This window comes from Nematolebias whitei, chromosome 7 (genome assembly GCF_014905685.2).
Source record: "Nematolebias whitei isolate Nwh7 chromosome 7, NemWhi1, whole genome shotgun sequence".
Classification (NCBI taxonomy): domain Eukaryota; kingdom Metazoa; phylum Chordata; class Actinopteri; order Cyprinodontiformes; family Rivulidae; genus Nematolebias; species Nematolebias whitei.
The window spans coordinates 7,590,567-7,613,833 of NC_056504.1; the positions used below are offsets into that span (position 1 = coordinate 7,590,567).

A 23,267-nucleotide genomic window follows, 5' to 3' on the forward strand; every position below is an offset into this window, starting at 1 on the left:
GCTAGTCGACCAATACAGTGTATGAGCTCACATGTGGAGCTGATGGGCTAAGAGCCTTGCTCAAGAGCCCACAATGGGGCAAATGAGGGTGGAGGCAGATATGGGTGCTTCACCTTTCCCAGCCTTCACCGTTATGCGCCGGTTTGGGGATTTGAACTGACAACCTTCCGATCACAGGCTTGCTTCCTCTAACCTCTGTGCCACCACTGCAAATGAATGACATGAAGATGTACATAATCAGCATTAATAACGATATGACATGAAGATGTACATAATCAGCAATAATAACGATCGACAAAGCGTCCTTTCTTCCTCTTATCAAGTGAATTTAGGTAAAGGTTTATGGATATTGGTCACCAACTATTGTTAAATGTGTTAGAGACTTGTCTTTCCGCTCAGAGAGGAGCCTGCAGGCGCACCTGATAGACTCCCAGACCTTCTCCAGGTCTGTAAGCTGTGAAGCCGAGGTCATCTTGACCTGCCTCTGTCTGATAAGGATTATAAAAACACTTCCTGCCGCACTGTCCGGCACAGATTCTCACTGACGAGGCTCTAAACGTGTAATTTTCGCACATCTGTGAAAGCTGCGTGACTCTACTCTCGCAAGTAAAAGACCAGTTAAAAATCTTCTCGTGCCCTCAGAGTGGCTTATTTGAGTAAACATGAAAAGACGTATTTATCCACTACCTCTCATTCAAAATTTAAGTCAAACCGTTGAATTTTGTGAGCCATCTTGATATGAAAGTCCTGCCTGTACACAGTCCCAGCTCGGTAATGATAACAGTGTAACATGAGCGTTTTTCAAAGCCTTGTAAAATGCATTTAAACAAAAAGACGCCTCATTGAGTAGACAAAAGCAAGGTAGCTACTTGAAAAAATGAACGGCTTAAAAAATATTGGATGTATATTTTTTTATTTTATTGAGACAAATGTCAGAAGAGCTGGGAGTTACAAAATTGCAGTGCAACAAGCCCAGTAGGGGGCGCTTGTCCATGGTGACCTCAGCTTCCTGCTTCTGCTCCTCTCTCTAGTTATAGTACATACTGATGTACAATCAATGATTACTGAATGGTTCTGGAGATATTTTGCTAACAGACAGGGTTGACTTTAATGCCAAAGTTTTGAGCAGTTTTGCACAATGTGTAGTGCTTAGAATTTGTTCAGGATGACACTCGTGTACTGTCAGACCAAGTTTGAGCTAAATATTGGTAAAACTGAGCGAGTTACATTTTTGTGTTACTTGATGTTAATTAGCTGTGGCGGCCATCTTGAATAGGACTGACTCCAGCAGTTAATCAGTCGTAGATGTACATCCAATACTTACTGAGAGTTTATTAAAATTTGTCCTCTGGTTCATAAGACACTTTGCCCAAGTCAAGGACAAATGAACACACGGGCAGAAACGTCATCGCCTCTTTGCCTTTGGCGGCAGGTGATTTAAAAACCGGAACGCTCTTCAGTAATGCAGCTCGAACACCTCTCTCCCCGGTGACCGTTAGGTTAAGTTTAGCAGGACGTTTATGAAATGCATCGAAAGACTTGAGTTCACGAGCTATAAAAACACCAGAACTCATCGACGAAGCCAGAGATGATGAATGCGCTGCAAAAGTCATCCAGAACACAGTTTGCCACCCTGCGAGAGCTGCAGGTGAAGTTGCTATCAAACAGCAGGCACGTGCGTGAACATGACTGTCTCATCCCAGCCAGGGGGATTTTAATTTACTCCGTGCGCAGCTTTTGAAGCATCAGTTTTCACCGGCTTTAAAACCCCCTGGATGAAGCAGCTTTGAGCTGAATATCACTTGGAGTGCGTGTGCCAAGAATATAGGTTACTCTATATTCAGTCAGTATTTCTGGATGCCTTCTCACCTTACTGGGGTGCAGGGTTTTCCTTAAAGTAGCTGCTCAAAATAAATAAAAAAGAAACATTACACAACCCAGTGTAATTACCATGTCACAGTGGGCGTAAATCCTGTCATCGTTTTTGCACAGATGCACACAAATGAAGAGAAATGGAGACGAGTGACGCTATAAATCATGTCTCAGTGGAAAGCCGTAGTGCGTTTAGTTTTTTTTACCTGTTTATGATAGATGCAGCGAGAGAGCTAAAGGAGTTAAAGCTAGTGCGGTTTTGCTCAAGCAGCGTTACAATCCATTGTGCTTGCAGCAAAAAGGACAATGAAAGATATTTGTATTTTTAGCACTAGAGTCAGCATCTTTAAAGCTGAAGCAGCACCCACAGACCTGTCTCCACCTCTTTGCTGCCCTGTACTTTACACCCCTCCTTTTTTTTTAAATTAAAATTCTCCTAAACAACCAACAACTCGCATCAACGCAGTAATTCTGACAGATGCATTTTGCTTTTGCCCTAAAATAATCCCCCCCCCCGTCCACACTCTTTGAGTTTGGGGTCATGAGTGTGCTTCCTTCAGGGCCGGCTGTAACAACAGAAGCAGAACTAATGTCAGGCGGCGTTTGGGGGCTCACATGTGTGGATTGGACCTGGGCCCAACTGTACCCTGCTTTAACACTGCACTGCCCCACCCTCTCTTCCCACCCACTCCCCAGTCGTTTCTGTGGTGAACCGCACAGGAAGCTGCAGGCTGTGATCTATTGGCAGTCCAAAGCTGGCTGAGTTCGCAGCAGAGATCAGCCTGTTCAGTAAAACTCGAGCGAAGCTTGATCCTTCTTAATCATCAGTTTTTTCTTTCATTTTAGAAGTTTTGTTTTAAATGCAAGATTAGCCACCGATATCGTTTTGAGCAGATCTTGCAGTTTTGGGTGCTGCTGAGGCAAACTCTCATTGACCTCCTTTCTGCGCCGCTCCGGGCTTGCACCAACAAGACATGAATGTCGAAAAGCCCTCAACTTCATTTTAAATACTTTGATGCGCTGTACGTTTTTATTTTTTGCCTTGTACGTCTGCACCAACAGTAAGCGCCTTGCTGCTCTTTTAGAGATGCTTCGCTGTCTCCTGCGAGCCGTCATTTCACATGAAGTGGATACAAATCCTCGTCAGCAGCCTCAGCTCTGTAAATGTCACTCAAAACAGTGGGTGTGGGCAGAGCTGTTCTTTATGAAGTCCAAATGAGTTCTGATATAACTTAGATACTTAAATGAGTCTAAATTTAGTTTGTTTGTAGGCACAAACATCATAAAACTGTCACCTGAACGTTTCTCCTCTTCTCTTTAGAGCGAAGACTTATTTATGGCTGAGTTATAACGCACTGTAAAACAAACTGTTCCTGTTGTCTTCTTAGTCACTTCTGGTTTTGCCTCATCTTTAAACGCTTCGTTTCACAACAAATGCCTTCGTTTTAGTCTTGTTTTGTCCTGATGTGTATCAGTAAGGCTGCACATGTAAAGTGATATAAATACTTTGTTTTTAAAGTTAACAGGTTCCTGTCACAGTGGTATAGTGGTGTGTGTTTTAAATAGTTTTGGTTCCACACAAGCAAACAGTGAGTTGCAAAACACTTATCTGTTTTCTTAGTACTGCATTTTAGGAATATTTTTATTCTGATTTAAATACATCAAAATTTTTTTGGTGCTCGAACAAAATGTCTCAACGGAAATCATGAAATAGCACCTGTCTTTGAGCTTCACTCAGACCGTTCTGTGGTTCTGAGCCTCAGTGGTTTTTTTTACATTGTATACGTTTTAACTTGTTTAAAATGATCAGTACATTGTGGTGCAATGAGCAACACCGACCACAAGAAGAGATGCTTTTACAGATTATTATCTTTTTCTTCTTTCGGCTGCTCCCTTCTTCAGGGGTCGCCACAGCGAACTAACTCTCATGCAGACTTGACAAATAGTTTTTACACCGGACGTCCTTCCTGACGCAACCACAGACCACTGAGCTATCACAGCCCTCTGTGTGGAGCAGAGAGCTGACACCTAGAGGGCCCAGGGGAGCAGATGGTGGGGGTTAAGGGCCTTGCTCAGGGGCCCAGAGTGGGGTAAATGAGGGTGGAGACAGGCGGGTGCTTCACCTTTCTCACCCACATCTTGATGTCGGTCCAGGGAGTTGACCTTCTGATCACAAGCCCGCCTTCTCTAGCCTCTGCACCACCACTTCCCCTGATGCTTTTATAGATGAGAGTATATACTGTAAGTCTGGATAATTTTGCTCGCCTGTCTTCTTCTTTAGTTTGCAGTCTGATGTTGATAGAACATGAACTAGTGACCCCCGTGACCTGAAGAAGAAGGTAAAGAAGATGGATGGATGGATCAGAGAGGGTTTTACATTCAGCATTTGTTTGCAGCGGGGCGCGTCTAACACAATACATCACTATTACTACAGCTATATTTATATCAACAGTAAGACTGCACTTATTTTAGTCTTCATATTTCACATAGTTACAAAATATGGACACAACAGAAGGTTGTTGTGTATATATTGTAGAATGCCAGCAACTAAAAAACTGTCAAAGAGCCTTTTCTTACTGTCCCTAATCACATATAAATGTCAGTAAAGAGGAACTGGAGGGACATGAGCATCTTTTACTGTGTGTAGTTTGTGCTTATGACAAAAATCACAATATTACATTAAGAAAAATGTTCAGTTAGCACACCAGGCACAGAATGTCATGCATTATATATTTTTGATTGTTATAGCTCTCATTCTACATTGAAATTATGTCCTAAATTGATTTAAGTATTTTTTTTAAGTGCTTTGGGCAGCTGTGGCTGAGTCGTCCTCCAATGCAAGAGTTGTGGGTTCGATTCCACCAACAGTCACATGCTGAAGTGTCCCTGGGCCTGACACTGAACCCCTCCAATGTGTCCCACTCCCATCGGTGTATGAATGTGATCTAAAGCCACTGATTAATCTTTGTAGAGATCTAGTAGAGTGCTGTGTGAATGGGTAAATGAGGACACAGATGTAGTGTAAAGAAAACGCTTTGAACATCTTGATCAGATAGAAAGGTGCCATTGAAGTGCAGTCCATTTACCATTTTAAGTACATATAAAGCCTTTTGAAGTTACCAATACCAAGAATCCCTGAACGTTAACTTCCTCTCAACTAAAAAAAAGCCTAAATCAGCCTGTGAGTCTGCCTAATGCCACAGGCCACACTGTCGAGTGTGAGCTGCTTGATACATGCACATGAATCGTGCACGCACACATCCATAGGACAGAGAGAAGCCCTGGTGTCTCCTGTCAGTTTTGTCCGTCTGATTTTAAAATCAAAATGCAGCAGAGTCTTCAAGCATCCAATGATCAGTAGACACAAACCAAATCCTCTCTAGACTGCTGGTGTGGACAGACGGCTCTGTACGGTTGCTGACTAGGCAGCAACAACTCGACACTCAGCTAACCGTCATGTCCTCTCATGGGCCCAGCAGCTCGTACGGTCGATATTTGTGCAGCTTTTAAGAGCCAGCGTACACTATACATTGGAAGAATCTTCACACAAACAGGAGATCTAAACAAAATCTGTCCTCGTTTAAAGTTTGTGTAGTTTTTGCTTTATATATTGAGTCTCGTGTCCCACTGTTTGTTTCTTGTCAGCTGAGCTCAGTGACCTCTTTTCTTTGGCAACTTCCCATCCAGCCAACATGTTTTTTGACATGAGCTGCCCACTTGTGTTGCAGCCACAGCCATGCAGTTCTTAGCTGCAAACCAACACCCCGGGAGAGGACCCAGACACTGTGAGTCACAGTAACTTGTGAACATGTCTCATCCTCTGTAAGCTGGACTTCCTTCCTGAAAGTCCATCCTTCTTCTGTTGTTTCTCCTGTTTGCACTGTTCCAGGCAACCAGAATTAACTATAACGTGGACAGAGCATGAAGAAATAAACCAAAATGAGGAGAAAGTGAGGTGCAAGTGTAACCTGTGTGCATCGTACAGATGTATAAACGCTGTTCAACACGTCCAAAGCTCTTATCGAACTCCCTCCATCCTGCTGTGCTCCTAACGAGTCTTCCTGCTTTCTTTGTTGTCAGGTAATTATCGTCTGTAACTGACAGCTACATCGATGCGCCGCTGCTGATAATCTGATGCAAGATGGAAACCATCTGGCAGAACAGCTTTACAAACAAGACCACGATGCCACATTGATTGCAACATTTGACTGGTCCTGTGTATTAACCAGTATAAGGAAAAAAAAACTGTTCTCTTCTAAACAAGTCACAATTACTGCTTGCATACTGACTTAAAAAAACCAGCATGCTTTTTCAGACGTTCCCTTAATTGGTTCCTAAATGTCATTTTTTCCCTTAGTGCTCGTGTATCTGCTGGCTGCAGGCGGAGATAACGCATCGCTGCTTTATTTGGAAATGAGCTGCAGCTCAGCAGGTTTCCTCTGGGCTCGTAGCAGGTTTAAATAATCGCTAACACATCTCTTGTGCTGCCTTATTTGGGATATAAAGCCGTCACTGCGCAAGCCTGTGATGAACTTGGAAGCACAGTGGCTGTAGAGGAGATGTACGAGTAAAATGTGAGCCAATGTTTGAGATTTATAATCTGCATCTGGCTTGTTTAAAGAGGATCCTTGAAGAAGAAAACAAAACACTGGAGTTTATGACAGCATTGATAATGGGATTACTGCTCCACGGTCAGTTTTATGTGCGAAGACGCACACACTTATGGTTTGTGGCACCAGGATCGGATTGATTATTTGTCCAGTGGAATAATTTACCTTTGTGGACCTCTGAAGCGCTCCTTTACATCTTTTTCTTCTGTCCCTGTTCTGCGGGAGGAGGGGGACAAAGAGCTGCTTGTTTTTGGTGCTACCTACTTCAACCTCAAAAAGACAGAAGCGATTAGGAGGCTGGAAAACTTATCATCTATCCATCTGTTTTATTTTGCCAACCATCTGTGGTTTGGCTGTAGATGCACTGCAAGCCAACAAAGAAACTTGTGTCAATTACACGCTTGAGGTGGTAATTCATAAGAAATAAAAAAAAAACTCATCTCAAGATCTCCTTAGTCCTTTTACAGTCTTTGTCAGTGATTCCAGTTAAAATCTTATTGATATTACACTTAAAACTGAAGCCTTTTATATCGGTGAGTTTTTTTTTATGTAATGCCCGATATTTATTTAACTTTATTGCTAAAATCGGCCGATACAGATACTATGCCGATAATATCATGCATCCCAACTTGAAAGTTATTTCTCTTTGTTAAGCAATAGCTTTTACAAATAGGAACTGCATTTGACCAATTTGCGCCTCTTTAATGAAGTAGCAACCAGCTTCACCTAAATACAGAGGATTTTCATGTTCATCATAAAACTTAAAGAAGATCTCAAACAAATGGGTAAATGTTAAACTTTAGTACTCTCATACGATAACATTGATTTTTTATTAGAACGCTTGGATGGTTTTCCTGGATGCAGGTATATATATTTTTTTGTATTTTATTTTCTAGCCACTTAAAGGTATATTGAGGCAATCACAAATTAAACTTCTATACACAGTAAAAAACACACACATAAGCACCATTATCATAGTTTTTTATTGCCTTTCAAATGTAGACCTAGTGTTGTACAGAAACTCAAACTACCCATGGTGTCAGTATAAACCCCAGGAAGGCTTCAGCATCCACAAACCATATGTGCTGCAAGCCTTTAACATGAGGAAGGAGAGAGACTTATAGTTTAAAAAAAGAGTAAATTTTCTAATTTGACAGTTTTTTTATGTTCTGTACTATAGGCTTGTTCTGCTTTTGCCTGTAAATGTGCATGAATCACCTTCTAACCTTGTTAAGGGTTGGAAGCTTTTTTCTCCTTCAGTTCAAATACCATACCCCTTTTCGTATGTTTTACTCACTTTAAATAATGTTATTACACTTAGAATATATTTAATGTGTCCACATTAGGAAATGAATTCACCATAACATTTTTAAAAATTACCTACAGCTTTCAGGCCATAGCAAAACAAAGAAAGGCATGAAAAAAAAAACATGCGATCATGTCAATGATAATTCAATGAAGTGAGAAAGTAATGGGTTGAAAAGTGATCCTCACATTTATTGCTTTTGGTAGTTTCAGGCACCAGAAAAATGTAAGAAGTAGGTTTTTATTCTTTCCTAAATGTAAAACAGAATCTCTTCAGAAGGTATTCAACACAAACCGGATTCCAAAAAAGTTGGGACACTAAACAAATTGTGAATAAAAACTGAATGCAATGATGTGGAGGTGCCAACATCTAATATTTTATTCAGAATAGAACACAAATCACAGATCAAAAGTTTAAACTGAGAGAATGTATCATTTTAAGGGAAAAATCTGTGTTGTAGAAATAAGTGGCTGGAAAAAGGAAATTGAGCATATAATGAACAGCTGGAAGACCAATTAACACTAATTAGGTCAATTGACAACATGACTGGGTATAAAAAGAGCTTCTCAGAGTGTCAGTGTCTCTCAGAAGCCAAGATGGTAAGAGGATCACCAATTCCACCATTGTTGCTCAGAAAGATAGTGCAGCAATACCAGAATGGTGTTACCCAGCGTAAAATAACAAAGACTTTTAAGTTATCATCATCAACCGTGCATAACTTAGTTCATATCTTAGATGTTATTACTGTTTTTCTTAGACATTTTATTGTTGGATGTAACTGGGACCCCGTGTACATAATTTCGCTCCACCACATGTACCACATGAGGTGCGAATGACAATAAAGAAACTCTGACTCTGACTCTGATAACATCATCAAAAGATTCAGAGAATCTGGAACAATCGCTGTGCATAAGGGTCAAGGCGGTGAAACTCTACTGGATGCTCGTGATCTCCGGGCCCTTAAACGTCACTGCACCTCAAACAGGAATGCCACTGTCAAGGAAATAACAGAATGGGCTCAGGAATACTTCCAGAAAGCATTGTCAGTGAAAACAATCCACCGTGCCATCCGCCGTTGCCAGCTGAAACTCTACAGTGCAAAGAGGAAGCCATTTCTAAGCAAGCTCCACAAGCTCAGACGTTTGCACTGGGTCAGGGGTCATTTGAAATGGAGTGTGGAAAAATGGAAGACTGTTCAGTGGTCAGATGAGTCACGATTTGAAGTTCTTTATGGAACACTGGGACGCCATGTCATCCGGACCAGAGAGGACAAGGATAGCCCAAGTTGTTATCAACGCTCTGTTCAGAAGCCTGCATCACTGATGGTATGGGGTTGCATGAGCGCTTGTGGCATGGGCAGCTTGCATGTCTGGAAAGGCACCATTAATGCAGAGAACTATGTTCAGGTTCTAGAACAACATATGCTCCCATCTAGACGTCATCTCTTTCAGGGAAGACCCTGCATTTTTCAACACGATAATGCCAGACCACATTCTGCAGCAATCACAACATCATGGCTACGTAGGAGAACATTCTCATTTGGTTTCTAAATTGATTTTGTGTTTTAAATAAGAAATGAATAAAAATGACAAACAAACAAACATATAATTGGATCGTCAGCCGTACGCATCCGCTGACGCAATCAAAAGCCCAACACCGACCTGGCCTACACATTAAGCACATTATTATGACCCGGTCCGAATCTGGGTCGGGCAGGGCCGGGTTCGGGTTAGAAATGACGGCTTTACCTCCTACCTCTCCAACCTGCTGCAATGCCTCACTACGTCCTACACCATCCTGGAGCTGACCCCTTTCTCATCGCTGAAACACCAGAGATGTGACCAGTTCTTGCATTTCAAAAAGCTGTCTGAACAGCTTTATATGTTCTAGTGCTACTTTTTATATCGTAGTCTGTCATTTTTATTAATAATTGTTACCTTGTTTATATCTTTTTCAAGATTTTGAGCTCCCAGATGACAATAGACTGATGAGAGAATCAGATGGTGCCACATTAGAAACTTAACATAACTGTGTTTAAACCTTACTCTAACATCCTGCACACTATTAGTTGAAGTCACAAATACGTTATTGTTTGCAAAAGTGGATTCATCAGACAAGACTGTTGCAATGTTTTGTTTTTTTCCTGTGGAAGTGAGAAGTGATGAGGTGTCAAACTCGCAACTCACAATCACTTCATCTGTGCTACTGCAAGAACGTTGTTCTTGAACGTCATTACTGACTGGAAATATTTTTAATAGGATAAAACGAAGTGGTGTTTCCCCAGAAACCTCAATTTGTTCCTTTTAAAATACTATTTAAACCACTTCTGCAACAAAACAAGCTTTCAGTCCAACCTTCATCCTTTGGTATTAAATGAAATGCTCGTTATTTAATATTCAGCAGGAGCAAAGTTTTAGAAACTCTAATTTGTACTCCAGTATCTTTTTCCTGGAAAAAGAAAGGGAAAAGTTAGACCAGTTTACTCGAATTTAAAACGCATCTTAAACCTTTACCTTAATTTTTTATTTTTTTAAATCGAACCTTGTCCAATGTATTCTGCTTTAGCATGTCAAACAGTTTGATACATTTATTTATCAATTATTTATCACATTTATCCAACCGATGGATTGCATCAGTTACTCATCTTAAGCATACCTGAGGCCGGGGTAACGGTGGAGAGAGGAGAGGTTGACTTGACTGGTCGGAATGACAAGACTGAAAAGGGACAGTCTTTTTGTTTCTATTCCTATGAATAGAAATGCTATGCATTGCTGAGAAAATAAAATATATATTTAAGTGTATTTTAAACCAATGTAAACATCCATCCATCCATCCATTATCTTTACCCGCTTATTCCATTTATGGGTCACGGGGGTCGCCGGTGCCCATGTCCAGCAATCACTGTGCGAGGGGCGGGGTACACCCTGGACGGGTCGCAAGTTCATCACAGGGACACATAGAGACAAACGAGACAAACAACCATTCACTGTCTCACTCACACCTAGGGACAATTTAGAGTTACCAATCAGCCTAACATGCATGTTTTTGGTGTGTGGGAGGAAACCGGAGTACCCGGAGAAAACCCACGCATGCACGGAGAGAACATGCAAACTCCACCCAGAAAGGCCCCTGGACCGGGGTTAGAACCAGGGACCTGCTCGCTGAGAGGCAGCAGCTCTACCAGTTGCGCCACCGTGCCGCCCCCAATGTAAACATATAAATACAAACAGGAAATAGATGGTGTGAAAGCTTCAGCACCATCTGCGAGTTCTTCTTTGAGCTTACAGCGTGGTGCAGCACTTGTAAAGTAGTTCAGGCTGGTTGGGTGGTTTTAATGCCCTACTGTTGTTTTAACTGGTGTGATCATCCATCATTCACTGTAAGTCCCCCCAGAGGTCAGGATCAGCCGGAGTATTTATAGTTGGTCCAGATGCCACAGTCTGTCTCACATATGTGTCGGTGGTCGTGTTGGAAGGCACCTGTGCACACAGTTTCTTGCCTCTTGTTGCATCGGTGTGCACGTCCATTCTTTGCACTTGTTTCCCCATTGAAGTGCTTCAAATGAACACATGCCAACTAATGAGACAGTATTGCACCAAATATTAGTTTTAATATATTACAGCCTTTCCATTCTTGATAAACAAATAAAAAATTCCTCTCGTCATTGCTATCACACTGACCTCTTCAGCTGCTGCTTCACTCTTTTCTCTCTTGTATGGAAGACGAGCTGCGGCACGTTAGGAATTCATATCAGCCAGCGTGCACCTTGCAACACATCAAACACATCAGAGTGAAGAAATGAGAGGGATGAGAGTAGGGAGATGTGGAAAGGAGGTCAGAAAACACAGATGCATTTGCTGCACAGAGAGCATCTTGCAGCTAAAATTGATGGCTTTAGTTCCACTTTGGTCTCAGCTTGTATATCAATAAATGTCTGTGCAGTTAAAAGCCTCACAGATAAAGCCTTTTCTGTACACAGGCCCCTGAGATGGAAAAGCTGTTTGCTGCCTGACACTCACACAACTCAACATTACCCCCTGCTGGTCATAAAAAGACAAATGTTTGGTTACCTATTGCACATATTCCTTGAAACTCGTTGCCTCGGGAAGGACTAAAATATCAGGATTAGGCGTGGTAAGAGTCAACAGCATTAGTTCACTTTGTGGAAAGCTGTGAGCAGAGTCCGACAAGCTGAATTTCCTTTAATGGATTTTTTAGAATAACGTCCAGAACAAATCAGAGCACCATTAGTACTCATCTACTGCTTTGTCTAATTACATTTTATTCATGTTGATTTTGACCGTGAGAGGCAGTGAACCAGGTGCTGCTGATCCATCTGCAGTGGTGTAGTCTACATTTTTATACTGGGTATACTGTGCTCGGAAACCAAAGTACACCTGTTACAATGTAATTGTCAATTCATTTTGATTTTTAAGCATATTGAACATTTTCGAATTTCTCTGATGCTTATATTTGAATAAATGAACAACAAACTGTGTACAACAGTTGGCTTTGTATTAAAACCATGTTATAGATTTTATGAAACAGTATCAAAGCAAAGCGTTGCATACCGATAGATTGTTATGGAAGCGTTTAACTGCCGTTTAACGTATCAATGACTCGTATCTAATGATATGTTATGTATCATTGGGCACTTTTAAGTGGGTATACTGAAAATCTTAAGCTTTTCTAGTGGGTATACTGTGTATGCCCGAGTATCACGTAGACCGCACTACTTGCCTTTCACTTATGCTGTGCTTCTAATGGCTTCCTTTCTGTCATTTCCTGTTGTTTTTTCAGTCCTTCTGCCACTTGTGTAATCCCTCTCTTTCTGTGTCCTATAATAAGCCCCGTGTGGAATAGTTTTCTTGTAATTAAAATGCTCATCATTCATTTGGGAGGAAAGGAGTCTCCTTAATCTGCAATAACCCACATTCTAGCCTCAGAGGGGTTGGTTTGTATGCACACACACCCTTCCTAGAATCAGTTGCTATCTGTATTTCTGTAGACGCGCCGACCTTTCCTCGTCGTTTGAGCCCAGATGTGATTTGCAACTTTTGATTTAGAGTGGTGGACACATCAAGCTGAGTGTTGTCTTTTTATTTTTAATTAGCTGCAAATAAGGAGGTGTAAATTGTTTTAACCACAGGTGGAAATTACCCTTAAAGTTTACATTGTTTTTGCTTTGTAGGATGCATTTTGTTGAGTTATCAGTATGAGTTTTTTCTTAAATGAAAACACAAATAGGTTCTCGCATCTCGTGCTCTTCAGATTGCAGTTCCATTTTTGGTTTCTGAGAGACGAGCCTGTGCTTTGCGCTCAAGTCTGTACGTCAATGAACACTGGCTTGGCGGAAGACGCTGACACACCTTTGTGCATTTGCCTAGTTCGTAGATGAGTCTTAACATGTTCAGTGAACAAAGGCAGTCAAAAACTCCAACTTTTGTATCCAGTGTGAATTTGTTATTAATTGTCCTTGTCAAGCGTAAGGGTTTTATGTTTATTCGAATCGTCTTTCCTCGTTCTGGTGCACAACTAGTTTAGTCACCTCCTAAACACAAATGTGTGCCAGACAGACTGTGTTTTACATATCCTACAGGCAGTAACTGTGCTATATTATATTAGTGCAGCAGAATCCTTGTAACCAGAGTTAAATCTAGTTCAGCTCTGAACCAACCTGATTAACATCTCTTGTGCAAACCATCTGGACTAACATCTGTGGACAGAGATCTCCACCAGCCACAGTAGAATGTTACTTTGACATCATTAACGGTGAATACTCAACCCTGCTCACTACAGCCTCCGTTTAATTATGTGGTGTTGTAGATATTTTTCTAATAAACTATAGTTTGATAGCCTGTTTGAGTTGTAAAATGAAAGTCCTAGCATTCTTTAAAAGAATGTAGTCGCCCGTCGCCTTTCATGCCAGAGTTTTAGACTTAAGATAATCTAATTTAGAGAAATGATGGAGTTGTAGCTGTTTTAGTCAAACTTTGAAAAGAATGTTATGTGCAATCTGCGATATTGCTAAACTTCATGCTCGGAGTACGTGTTGTATCAATGTCTATGAAAGTGTCTGCTATAAACATTTTTGTGTTTTTTAAGTTCAAGTTGGCTGGGGAGTCCACAATGATGGGTTGACTCCAAAAAAACTATTGTAGTTGTAGATGTTCATTCATTTTCTGCAGGTTTGAGTAAAGTTTGTCCAGAGGTTCACAAGATATTTTGGTAGCAAAACAATTCAATTCAGTTTAGTGCCAAGTCACAACAGCGTTGTCTCACGGCACTGAACAGAAACATTCACATACAAATTCACATTTCAAAAGCCAGTCAGTAAAAGTTTATCTAAGGAAGCCAGCAGACTGCGTTTTGTCTTCACTTCGTCACAGTCGCCCATCCTGAGCAAGCACAGTGGCAACAGTGGAGTGGAAAAACTCCCTTTTAACAGGAAGAAACCTCCAGCAGAACCAGGCTCGGGACGAGTGGCCATCTGCTTCGACCGGCTGGAGTTTGAGAGGAACAGCAAGGAGAAACAAACACAAAATGGCAGGTCCAGATGTAGGTGCAGGTGAACCCCCTATTGGAAGAAAGACAAAAAACACACATTAAGATAGAAGGAATTACAAATACAAACATATATAGAGTAAGAAAAGAGCAGCAAAGTAAGGAAATGTGGTCAATTTGTCCTCCAGCAGTCTAAGCCTATAGCCGCATAACTAAAGGATAGCTCAGGAAACCCAAGCCAACCCTAACTCCAGTTAAGACTCTGGCAGCAGCATTTTGGATCAACTGAAGACTTTTTAAAGAAGTATTTGGACACCCAGATAATATAATAGTCCAGTCTAGACCTGACAGATGCATGAACCACAAGCACGCACAAACATACAGTAATTGCCCACCTTCCTCTTTCAGCAGGGGGCAATAAGAATAACATTTCTTTTGTGCTGTGCGTTGTCTTTGCTATAAAAAGTGCTTTTATGTATTTTAGTTAAACAATGTTTATTTCCACGTTGCTTGTGAGAAAGTTTTAAACAAGGGGTGTTAACTTCACATGTTTTTAACACAGGAAGGCCTGCTAGAACAAGTTCCCCTCCCTCTTCAAGTTGTGCAGAAACTGAGCTTATAGAATATTAAGTTCTATTAAATAAGCTGACAACCTTTCTATTTTTGTACAAGGTTTATGTTGATTTTGATAAATCCTGTAGTTGGTTGGCTTGCTTTTTTTAATCTATCTCTTCTTATGCTGCTTTAGGCTTACACTGCTGCTGGACAAACTGACCACATTTCCTCATTGTGCTACTGTCTTGTATATTCTTTCTATCGTTGAGTTTTTCTTTGTCTTTCTTCCCATAGACACTGCGCTTGGACCAGCCCTGCTGTGTTTGTCTGCGTCTCTTTCCTGTCCTTTTCAATTTTAGCTGGTCGAGGCAGATGGCTGCCCAACCTCAGCTTGGTTCTGGTTCTGCCGGTGGTCCCTTCTTGTTAAAAGCCAATGTGCTGCTCAGGATGGGAAAGTTTCATGAAGTGAATATTTAACTCAGTCTGCTGGCTTCCTAAGATCAATATCTTACTAATTGATATTTTATAATGTCTGTGAATGTTTTTGTACAGTGCTCTGAGATGACCTTTGCTGAAAAGATAAATGTATGAGTCCACCTGTATGCGCACTGACTCGGCTGTTGGATTTAATTGTCCTTGGTCAGTATGTTTTCTCGTACTGCATGCTTGGTGTTTAAGGTTTAAGGTTCTTTATTTGTCATTCGCATCTCCTGTGGTACATGTGGTGGAACAAGATTGTGTACACAGGGTCCCAGTTGCATACAACAAAAGTATAAATTGTAAAGAAAAAAGTAGTAAGATCTCAGATATGAACTAAGCAATACGCTAAACTAAGAGTACACTAAAGACTAGTAGTACAAAAACAATACGCCGAACAACAGCGGCACGAACATGAGTCTGTGTGAGCAGATGAGGACGAATGAACACAGCAGCATCAAATAATTAGCAGCATGAGATCAGCAGCATGGATAGTCAGCAGCACATATCAACAATCAATTGGTATTAGTGATTATTTTTTTGTTTGTACTTTACTGTAAAGACAAACGATTGTGTTCACTTTTATGGGGGGGGGGGGGTCTGCAGCAGCGTAAACAGAGCGCTGCTTTGTATCCATGATGAAACTCTGGAATGTAACCGGGCCTCTGTGTCCAAAAAGAGTCACTGCTGTGAAACCCAGTCACCTGGCATGTTAGCCATGATAATTATGCTCACGGTAAGGTGGTCCAAGTGAATCTGGCTCAGCCTCTGCTGTGTCTCCGGTCTGTCTGGGAAATGCAGTGGTCCAGGTTACCACAGCACAGATTGTACTCGGGGATACCCAGCAGCCATTTTCAAGTTTGGTAAAGGTTAGAAAGTTGTTAAGCAAAATAAACGTAATTAAGACTATGATGTTTAGTAAGGGGTAAATACAAACTGAGCCCATGTCATGACGTATTAATATAGTGTGAGTCAGGAAGAAGCTAAACGGAGCCTGCTCTAACAGTGTAAAGGACGGGCTGATTATAGCCTTTTTACACCACTGCCGTACCACTCCCTTATTGGGCATGCCTGTGTTGATAAGAGCTCTGCTCTCTGCCGTCTTCATTTCACCGTATTTTGGATCGTTTCACTGTAACGTGCTCAGACGACTGAAGCTGGACACCTTTAGACTGTTTGAGTAGTCCATCATTTCTGTAAGTAGTATCTCTTACTTGAACTTACAGTCAGTGAGGTTGGAGCTGGCGTAGCAGTGGAGGGATAGCCCCAACACCCTGCCATTTATTTTAACCCCTCTCTCCCATCTCTGTGGTGACCCTCCCCTCTGCTCCCACCCTTTCTTCTCGTGCTGATGGTAGAGTTAAGAAAGGCAGTTCCTGTCTGTCATAATGTGTGTTTAGGTTGTCCTCTTCTTCATACGCTGCTTCTTGCTCTGCATTGCTGCCTTTTAGCCTCCTGGGTGGACAGATTTGTCTTTTTCTAAGGTGCGTTTCTTTTTCATGTTCATTTTAATCTACCCGTACATGTGTGCCACTACTGATCCAAGGGGTTTTATTTTAGGACGGTGCTTCAGTGTGGTATTTGCTGCTGATCACAATTTGGCAGTATTATCGTGTCCCAGAGCATTTTACATGATTTGAATAGTTTCTATTTATGCCTCTCAGCAAGAATAATGTTTAATGAAAGCAGCATTATTTACTTCCTGTTAACTTTTAGTTTACTACGCTTCAATTTCATTGATTTATATTGTATGATAGCAATGTTAGTGTTTTTAGTTATCTGTGCTTTATCAGTGACAATGGATTTTGGCAGCTTTATTTGTATTAAAGATGTCTTTTATTGATCAAGTTTGGTATTTAGTGTAATTTTTAGGTGTTTAAAATGCTTTTAGAGAAGCTAATCCCTGTTCTGCTTTGTCAGTGTGCTAAAATAGTTTTTCTGGAACATAGTGCACTTTATCAAACACCTTATGATGTTATGACCTTCTACCTGCTTGTTAAAACTTGTAAATTAGTAGTTGCTATTTTGGCTTGTGGCCTATGTCCTTTTCAAAATATCAGACCTGTCTCAGAAACGGTCAGCATGTAGGTGGAAATTATTATGGTTGCACCTTGACTTATTGAACTTGTTTTATTTAAACATATTAGAACCGCTGCCAGGGAAATGTCAATAAGTTACCAAGGGAGCGGCTGTGACGGCCTGCATGATTCAACCTGTAAAGCTGCAAATCCTTTTTATGTCGGCACACATGAGATTTTGACAGATTGCAAAAGAAGCAGCCTGCAGAAACCCGATGAGCTGAACGTTATTCACAAGGACTACAGAGTGCTCATGATCATTTTTGGGTACTTGGACAATGTGGATTAAGATAATTGTTTTTATCGTGCTTCTGCTGAGGTTGAGGTATATTAATGCTTTTATTGCTGCTTGGTTTCCTGTCTGCCTATAAGAAACACAAAGCTATAAAGCTGGTTTCTCAGACTGTGGTCAGTGGGTTGAAATCTATTTGGTTTGGGCCTAATGTGGTTTGCGTTATTTGAAACTGTAAGTGTTGACATAAATATAAGCCGTACTTGTTATATATTAGTTATGTATGTTACATTTTCTGAATCAACATATCACAATCTGCTGTTTTTTTATTTTTTAGATGCTCTATTGGCGGACCTTGAGTCCACAACATCCCGCATTTCCAAGCGCCCTCTTTTCCTTTCTGGTGAGACCGCTTATTCCTATCCAGTTGTGGGTCCGAACCAACAAGACATCTGCTCTCCACCTCAAGACCCACCTGAGAATCCTCTAAATGGAGTAGATGAAACGGAGGTGACTGCATGCGTACCAGATGTGTCGTTGTGTTTGCCCCTGGAAGATTGAATGCAGCTTGTTCAGTGCAAGGCCTCATTTCCTCATGAACAAAACTGTCCATTAGGTGAATTATTTGTTGTGACTTTCGTTTTGCTCTTCAGTCCATCAGCTCGGCTCAGAAAAGCCCCTGGTCTGTAGATCGCAGCAGTCCAGTCCACTGTGCTGGTGAAGAGGACCACGTATACAGGTTAGGAAGACCTGTTGGGTTTCACCTAGCTGCATTTTAAAAGAATCTAATCAGAGTTTCACATTATAAATATAATTTTTTAACAAGGCTTCGTGATAGAAGCTTACAGTAATGTGGATTTAAGACGATGGTAAGTTGTGAATAATGTTGCTTTTCTCTCAACACGGTACAGTTTCCCTAATAAGCAGAAGAATAGTGAGTCGTCACCTGCTGCTGCCATGAACTCATCGTTGGGCAGCAACCTGTCTGAGCTGGACCGCCTGCTGTTGGAGCTAAACGCTGTCCAGCAGAGCACTCCTGCCTTCCCCACCGAAGGTACTTTACAATTCTCATGGCGTCTCATATTTCTTTCAAGCGACGATGATGTCACTACATAAATACAGCACTTGTGTTTTTGTGGTATTAGATGGTAATCTCTTTCCCGTCACTGTGCTTTGTCTGTATTTTGTCGAGTTTGCTATCCATTGTGTAAGCCTAAAAAAACATAAATTTATCTTTATTTTTTATTATTTTATTTTGAAGAAGTAGCACCACCACTGCCTGCAAGTGGCACAATCCATCATATCCAAGAAAATGGAGTCTCCACTTCAAGTAAAGCCGCTCCACCCACAATAGAGAAGCCCAAGCGCACCACCGCAGCTCGCAGGATAGAGGATATACGGCCGAGTGTGGCGAGCCTTCTAGATGAGCTGGAAAGCTCCGTACCCTCACCCATGTAAGAGAGAATAATTACTTTAACGAAGCATAGAAATTATACATACATTATCAGGAAATTAATTCTCACATATTGTTTTTATTTTAAAAGTGAAATCTTTTGTGCGCATCTTTTTTTTTAGTCCCGTAACTTTGGTGGTGTCAGATGAGCACGGCGCTGCACAGGAGGCAACACTGCCACAGCAACAAGCCAGGATGTCTGCCTCCTCTGCCACACGAGAGCTGGATGAGCTCATGGCCTCGCTGTCTGACTTCAAAGTCCAAAGCAATGTGAGTGTGATCTGAAAGTGGGGGGGACTCTGGCTGTTTCAGATTTTTGCAGTTCATGGCAGGTAGTTATTTTGTCCTTGTGTGGCTGTTGCTGCAGTAGGGGCTGCTGTAACTCCTAAGTTATAAAAATAAATTTTCCATGAATGGTTCTGTAACGTTCTACCACTTATTCATATATGAAAAGACTCACAGATTCTGATATTATTGTTACGACTCTGAGACATCAAATAAGGCAGTGGCAGAGCCAAAGCGGCCCATTTGCAGTACGTAAGGGTAAGCCTGCACCGCAGCTCGAGGCTCTGGTGTCGTGATGATGGTCTGTGCGGACAATGAACTGCAGGATCTAGAATTGTAAACGTCCGACACGTTTTAGGTGTAGCGCTCCATGTCGAAGGCCCCAAGTTATACTCCATGCCACCCATGGTTTTGAAATGCTAACTTAATTTGTGAAAACTTCCATCATAAAATATTGTGGCCAGCTTGATTGATGTATTAATGAGCAACTAGGGGCAGCTTACTCATTAATAACTGTCAAAATATGCTGCTTACTTTGTGAATGTTGTAATACTCACTTTCTCTTTGTTTGTTTGAATTGTTACGTTTCGAACACAATTTCTACATCATAAAAGAATGTTTGAGAGTAAATATAGCTCAGAGGGTTTTTGTAAATGTGTTAGAAAACAATAACTATTCCTCACATTTGTTTCAGATGAAATTTGACAATCAGTTGCTGAAATTCTTCTGTTAAGTTCAGAATTTCTCTGCACGGCTCATTTTCACATGATCTTAGCCCCAACTTTTGCTCCAACGCTCTCCACTGCTTGATTTCCTCCCCCAAAAGTACCTTACTTGTCGACTCGCATCCTCACAGCTTTTAGCTGCTGTTTCTTTTCAGAAGAAGAGAACTTTTCTTTTGCACTTTCGACCTGGCGTCTCTGCTCCTAATGTTCTAAACTCCGACTTAGTTTACATTTGGGGATTATTTTACCGACTCAATACCCACAGTGCGTTGAAACTGTCCGAAGTATACTTGTTAATGTTCGAATGTAAACAAATGACTCATAATTGTTGGCAACAAAACCTGACTCTGCTGATCTTGCTCATTTGTTACAAATTGTGCCGTAGACTTCTGGTAGTGAATGATGCATAGTTTGTGGTTATTATTATTGTAGATGATATATTTATACAAAATTTTCAAATCGAAAAGATAAAGAAAATTTGACAGCTGTTATGGCTTTAAAGATGACTTCTCTCTGCAGCTATAGTGTCAAACTGTTTAGTGTAAAAGTCTATTGTAAATATTTAGCAACACTATGTTCCATAGTCATAAATATTGTATCTAGAACTTGATTTGTCCTCTTGCAGTTTGTTTTAATCGTCAGATTTTGTTTAGTCTAAAAAGAGTTCAACTAAGCAGTATTTGAGATTTCAGGTATGTGGTTACTGGATGTCTTGTGTCCCATTTGCACTGCTCCTAATCAGCCCCAACTCTGCTCAGCCCTGCTCAGCCTGGCTCAGCTCAGCCTGGCTCAGCTCAGCCTGGCTCAGCTCAGCCTGGCTCAGCTCAGCCTGGCTCAGCTCAGCTGGGATTTGCACCTGCACTTCAGGACTGATTCTGGAGGCGTGTCCAGAATCCAAGTCCTGCTAATGAGAGTTCTGCGATGAGTTACTCAAAGCAGTCTGCTCCTCAGATAAATAATATTAAATTATTATTTTTTTATATGAATATTTCTGTTCAGTGCCCTGAGACAATTTCTGTTGTGACGTGGCGCTGTATAAATAAACTGAACTGAATTAAATCTGATGAACCAGATACTACAAAAACATCTATATTTAAATCTAAAAAAGTTACGTCTGGTCCTCTGGACATTCAAAATAACAAAACAAACAAACAAAAAAAAATGTAGAAACGTTTCTTCTTTCATCCAAAAGACTTCTTCAGTCTGAGGTGCTGTATTCAGCTCATAAATAGCTATTTATAAAAGACTGAGCTGAATACAGCTCCTCAGACTGAAGAAGTCTTTCGGATGAAAGAAGAAACGTTTCTACATTTTTTTTTTTTTGTTTGTTTGTTTTGAACGTCCAGAAGACTAGACTTAACTTTTTTAGTTTTTTCTACCTGGATTATTGAGCATGCATCAGGATATCTATATTTAAAATTCTATATTTTTCTTCATCATTTGATGCATTTGCACTCATTGTGGTTTTGTTTCTTGTATACAGATTATTTTTTCTTGTATACAGATTATTTTTAGCATTGAATTAAAGTTTACTTTTGATTTAAAGCTTTAATTTAAAGTGTAATGCTTGTTTTGTGATTTGTACATCTGTGGGTTAAAATAATGTTGAACCAAAGGCTGTGTCTCTTCTTTAAACATGTTTGAGGAAAATATTCCTTAGAGATCCAATAATTTTATGATTTTTCATTTGAATTAACTTTAATTAACAGATTATTTATTTTTAATCTTCACTGATAAAAAGAACTTATTTTTTATACATAAAATGTTTTTAAAAAACGTTTCCACCCTTTGTCCCGGTCCTCCCGCCTGCCAGGGCTCGAATCCGGCCTTTGTGAGCAGGCGAGGCCGGGGCTCGGGGTCCGGCCTCGCGGGCTTCAACAGGTCGGCAGCTCGTATGATTCTCTGCGGTGACTCTGCTCGCTTGAATTTGTCCTCTGTCACCAAACACAAAAAGCGCCTGGACTTCAGAATTAAACACGGCATTGTCATTATTGTTTTAAAAATCTTAAAAATAGATCCAGCCGCTGCTCCGCATCCAGAGAAATTGCAAATGGCGGATCGGTGAAAAGTTTCTGAGATCCAGTGACTCCTCCCTCTGATCAGTCAGAGTCCTGCATTCACGTTTCGGTCTGGACTCAGCTCGACTGAGCTCGTTCGGTCCCACCAGAGAAGCAGGGACGAAAAGAGGTCCTGAATCAGCCTCAAATCAGCTAAAAGTACCAGCTAAAGTATTAGTGCAAAGGGGTTCTGTCTGTGGCGGGCTGTCCAGAGTTGGGGCTTATTAGGGGCAGTGCAAATGGGGCGTTAGAGCCTCTGTTAAGACTAAATGAGTTAAACGAAGCTAAAAATTAATGTTATCCATTTTGATTTCTATTTTGATCTATTGTTATATTTGCTTTGTATGTGAGATTCTTCACTGTCCATTCCTTTCATTTCCAATTCATTCTCTGTTTTCTTGGTGTTGTTTTCTTTCCTCTATCACTGTGTATGTCTTGTTTGTGGATGTGCATTGCCTTCATTACAACATTGCACCTGACTCAGTCTGGCTCTCAACTGTCCGTGAATCAGGACTCTGGGGAGTCTTCATTAGTAGCCGTTCTTCAAGCTGGAACTCCCCACGATGGCTCAGAGGACACTCCTTTCCCTTCAAGTTACACTTCCCTTTCTTGTGCACCTCTTTCATTAGAGCTCCACATAGATGAGGATGGTTGTTCAGTCCCTGCATCTTCATGTGGTTCAACTGTGACAACTGCGTCATCTAGGAGCTTCCAGTACTCCCATGTTCAACAGAAAAATGATGGTGGCACTATAACATCTGAGGCGGCATGTTTGGAGAGCTTCAATGTCTCCAGTACTTCAAAACCTCACAGTCAAACTGAAGTCAGCAGCCCTAAACACACATTAGTAACTAAAGTGTCTACTGATAAAGGTATTACTGCCAGGAGCTCCAGTCCAGTTGTTGCCAAGAGTCCACTTACTGTGTCCAAAATTTCCAGTCCCATTCTTAGAGATAAAAATCGTCCCACTGATGTCAAATCTAAAAGCCCAGTTCCTAAAAGTTTTAGTCCTGTTCCTATAGGTCATAGTCCACTGGCAGTTACAAAGAGTTATAGTCCTGTGACCGTATCCAGTGCTGCAGAAGCAGTGCTAGTAATGGATACTTCAGTATC

At 41.0% G+C, this 23,267-nt stretch overlaps 1 protein-coding gene across 1 annotated transcript in view; it reads left to right on the plus strand.

Annotated features, from left to right (window-relative positions):
- Window positions 1-23,267, plus strand: part of pxna (paxillin a) — a 33,737-nt gene that overhangs the window by 2,226 nt on the left and 8,244 nt on the right. Inside the window, exons 2-6 of the mRNA XM_037678592.1 lie at window positions 17,972-18,144; window positions 18,288-18,373; window positions 18,546-18,688; window positions 18,896-19,088; window positions 19,210-19,357. Coding sequence (XP_037534520.1) covers window positions 17,972-18,144; window positions 18,288-18,373; window positions 18,546-18,688; window positions 18,896-19,088; window positions 19,210-19,357 — 743 coding nt within the window. The remainder of the gene's footprint in view (window positions 1-17,971; window positions 18,145-18,287; window positions 18,374-18,545; window positions 18,689-18,895; window positions 19,089-19,209; window positions 19,358-23,267) is intronic.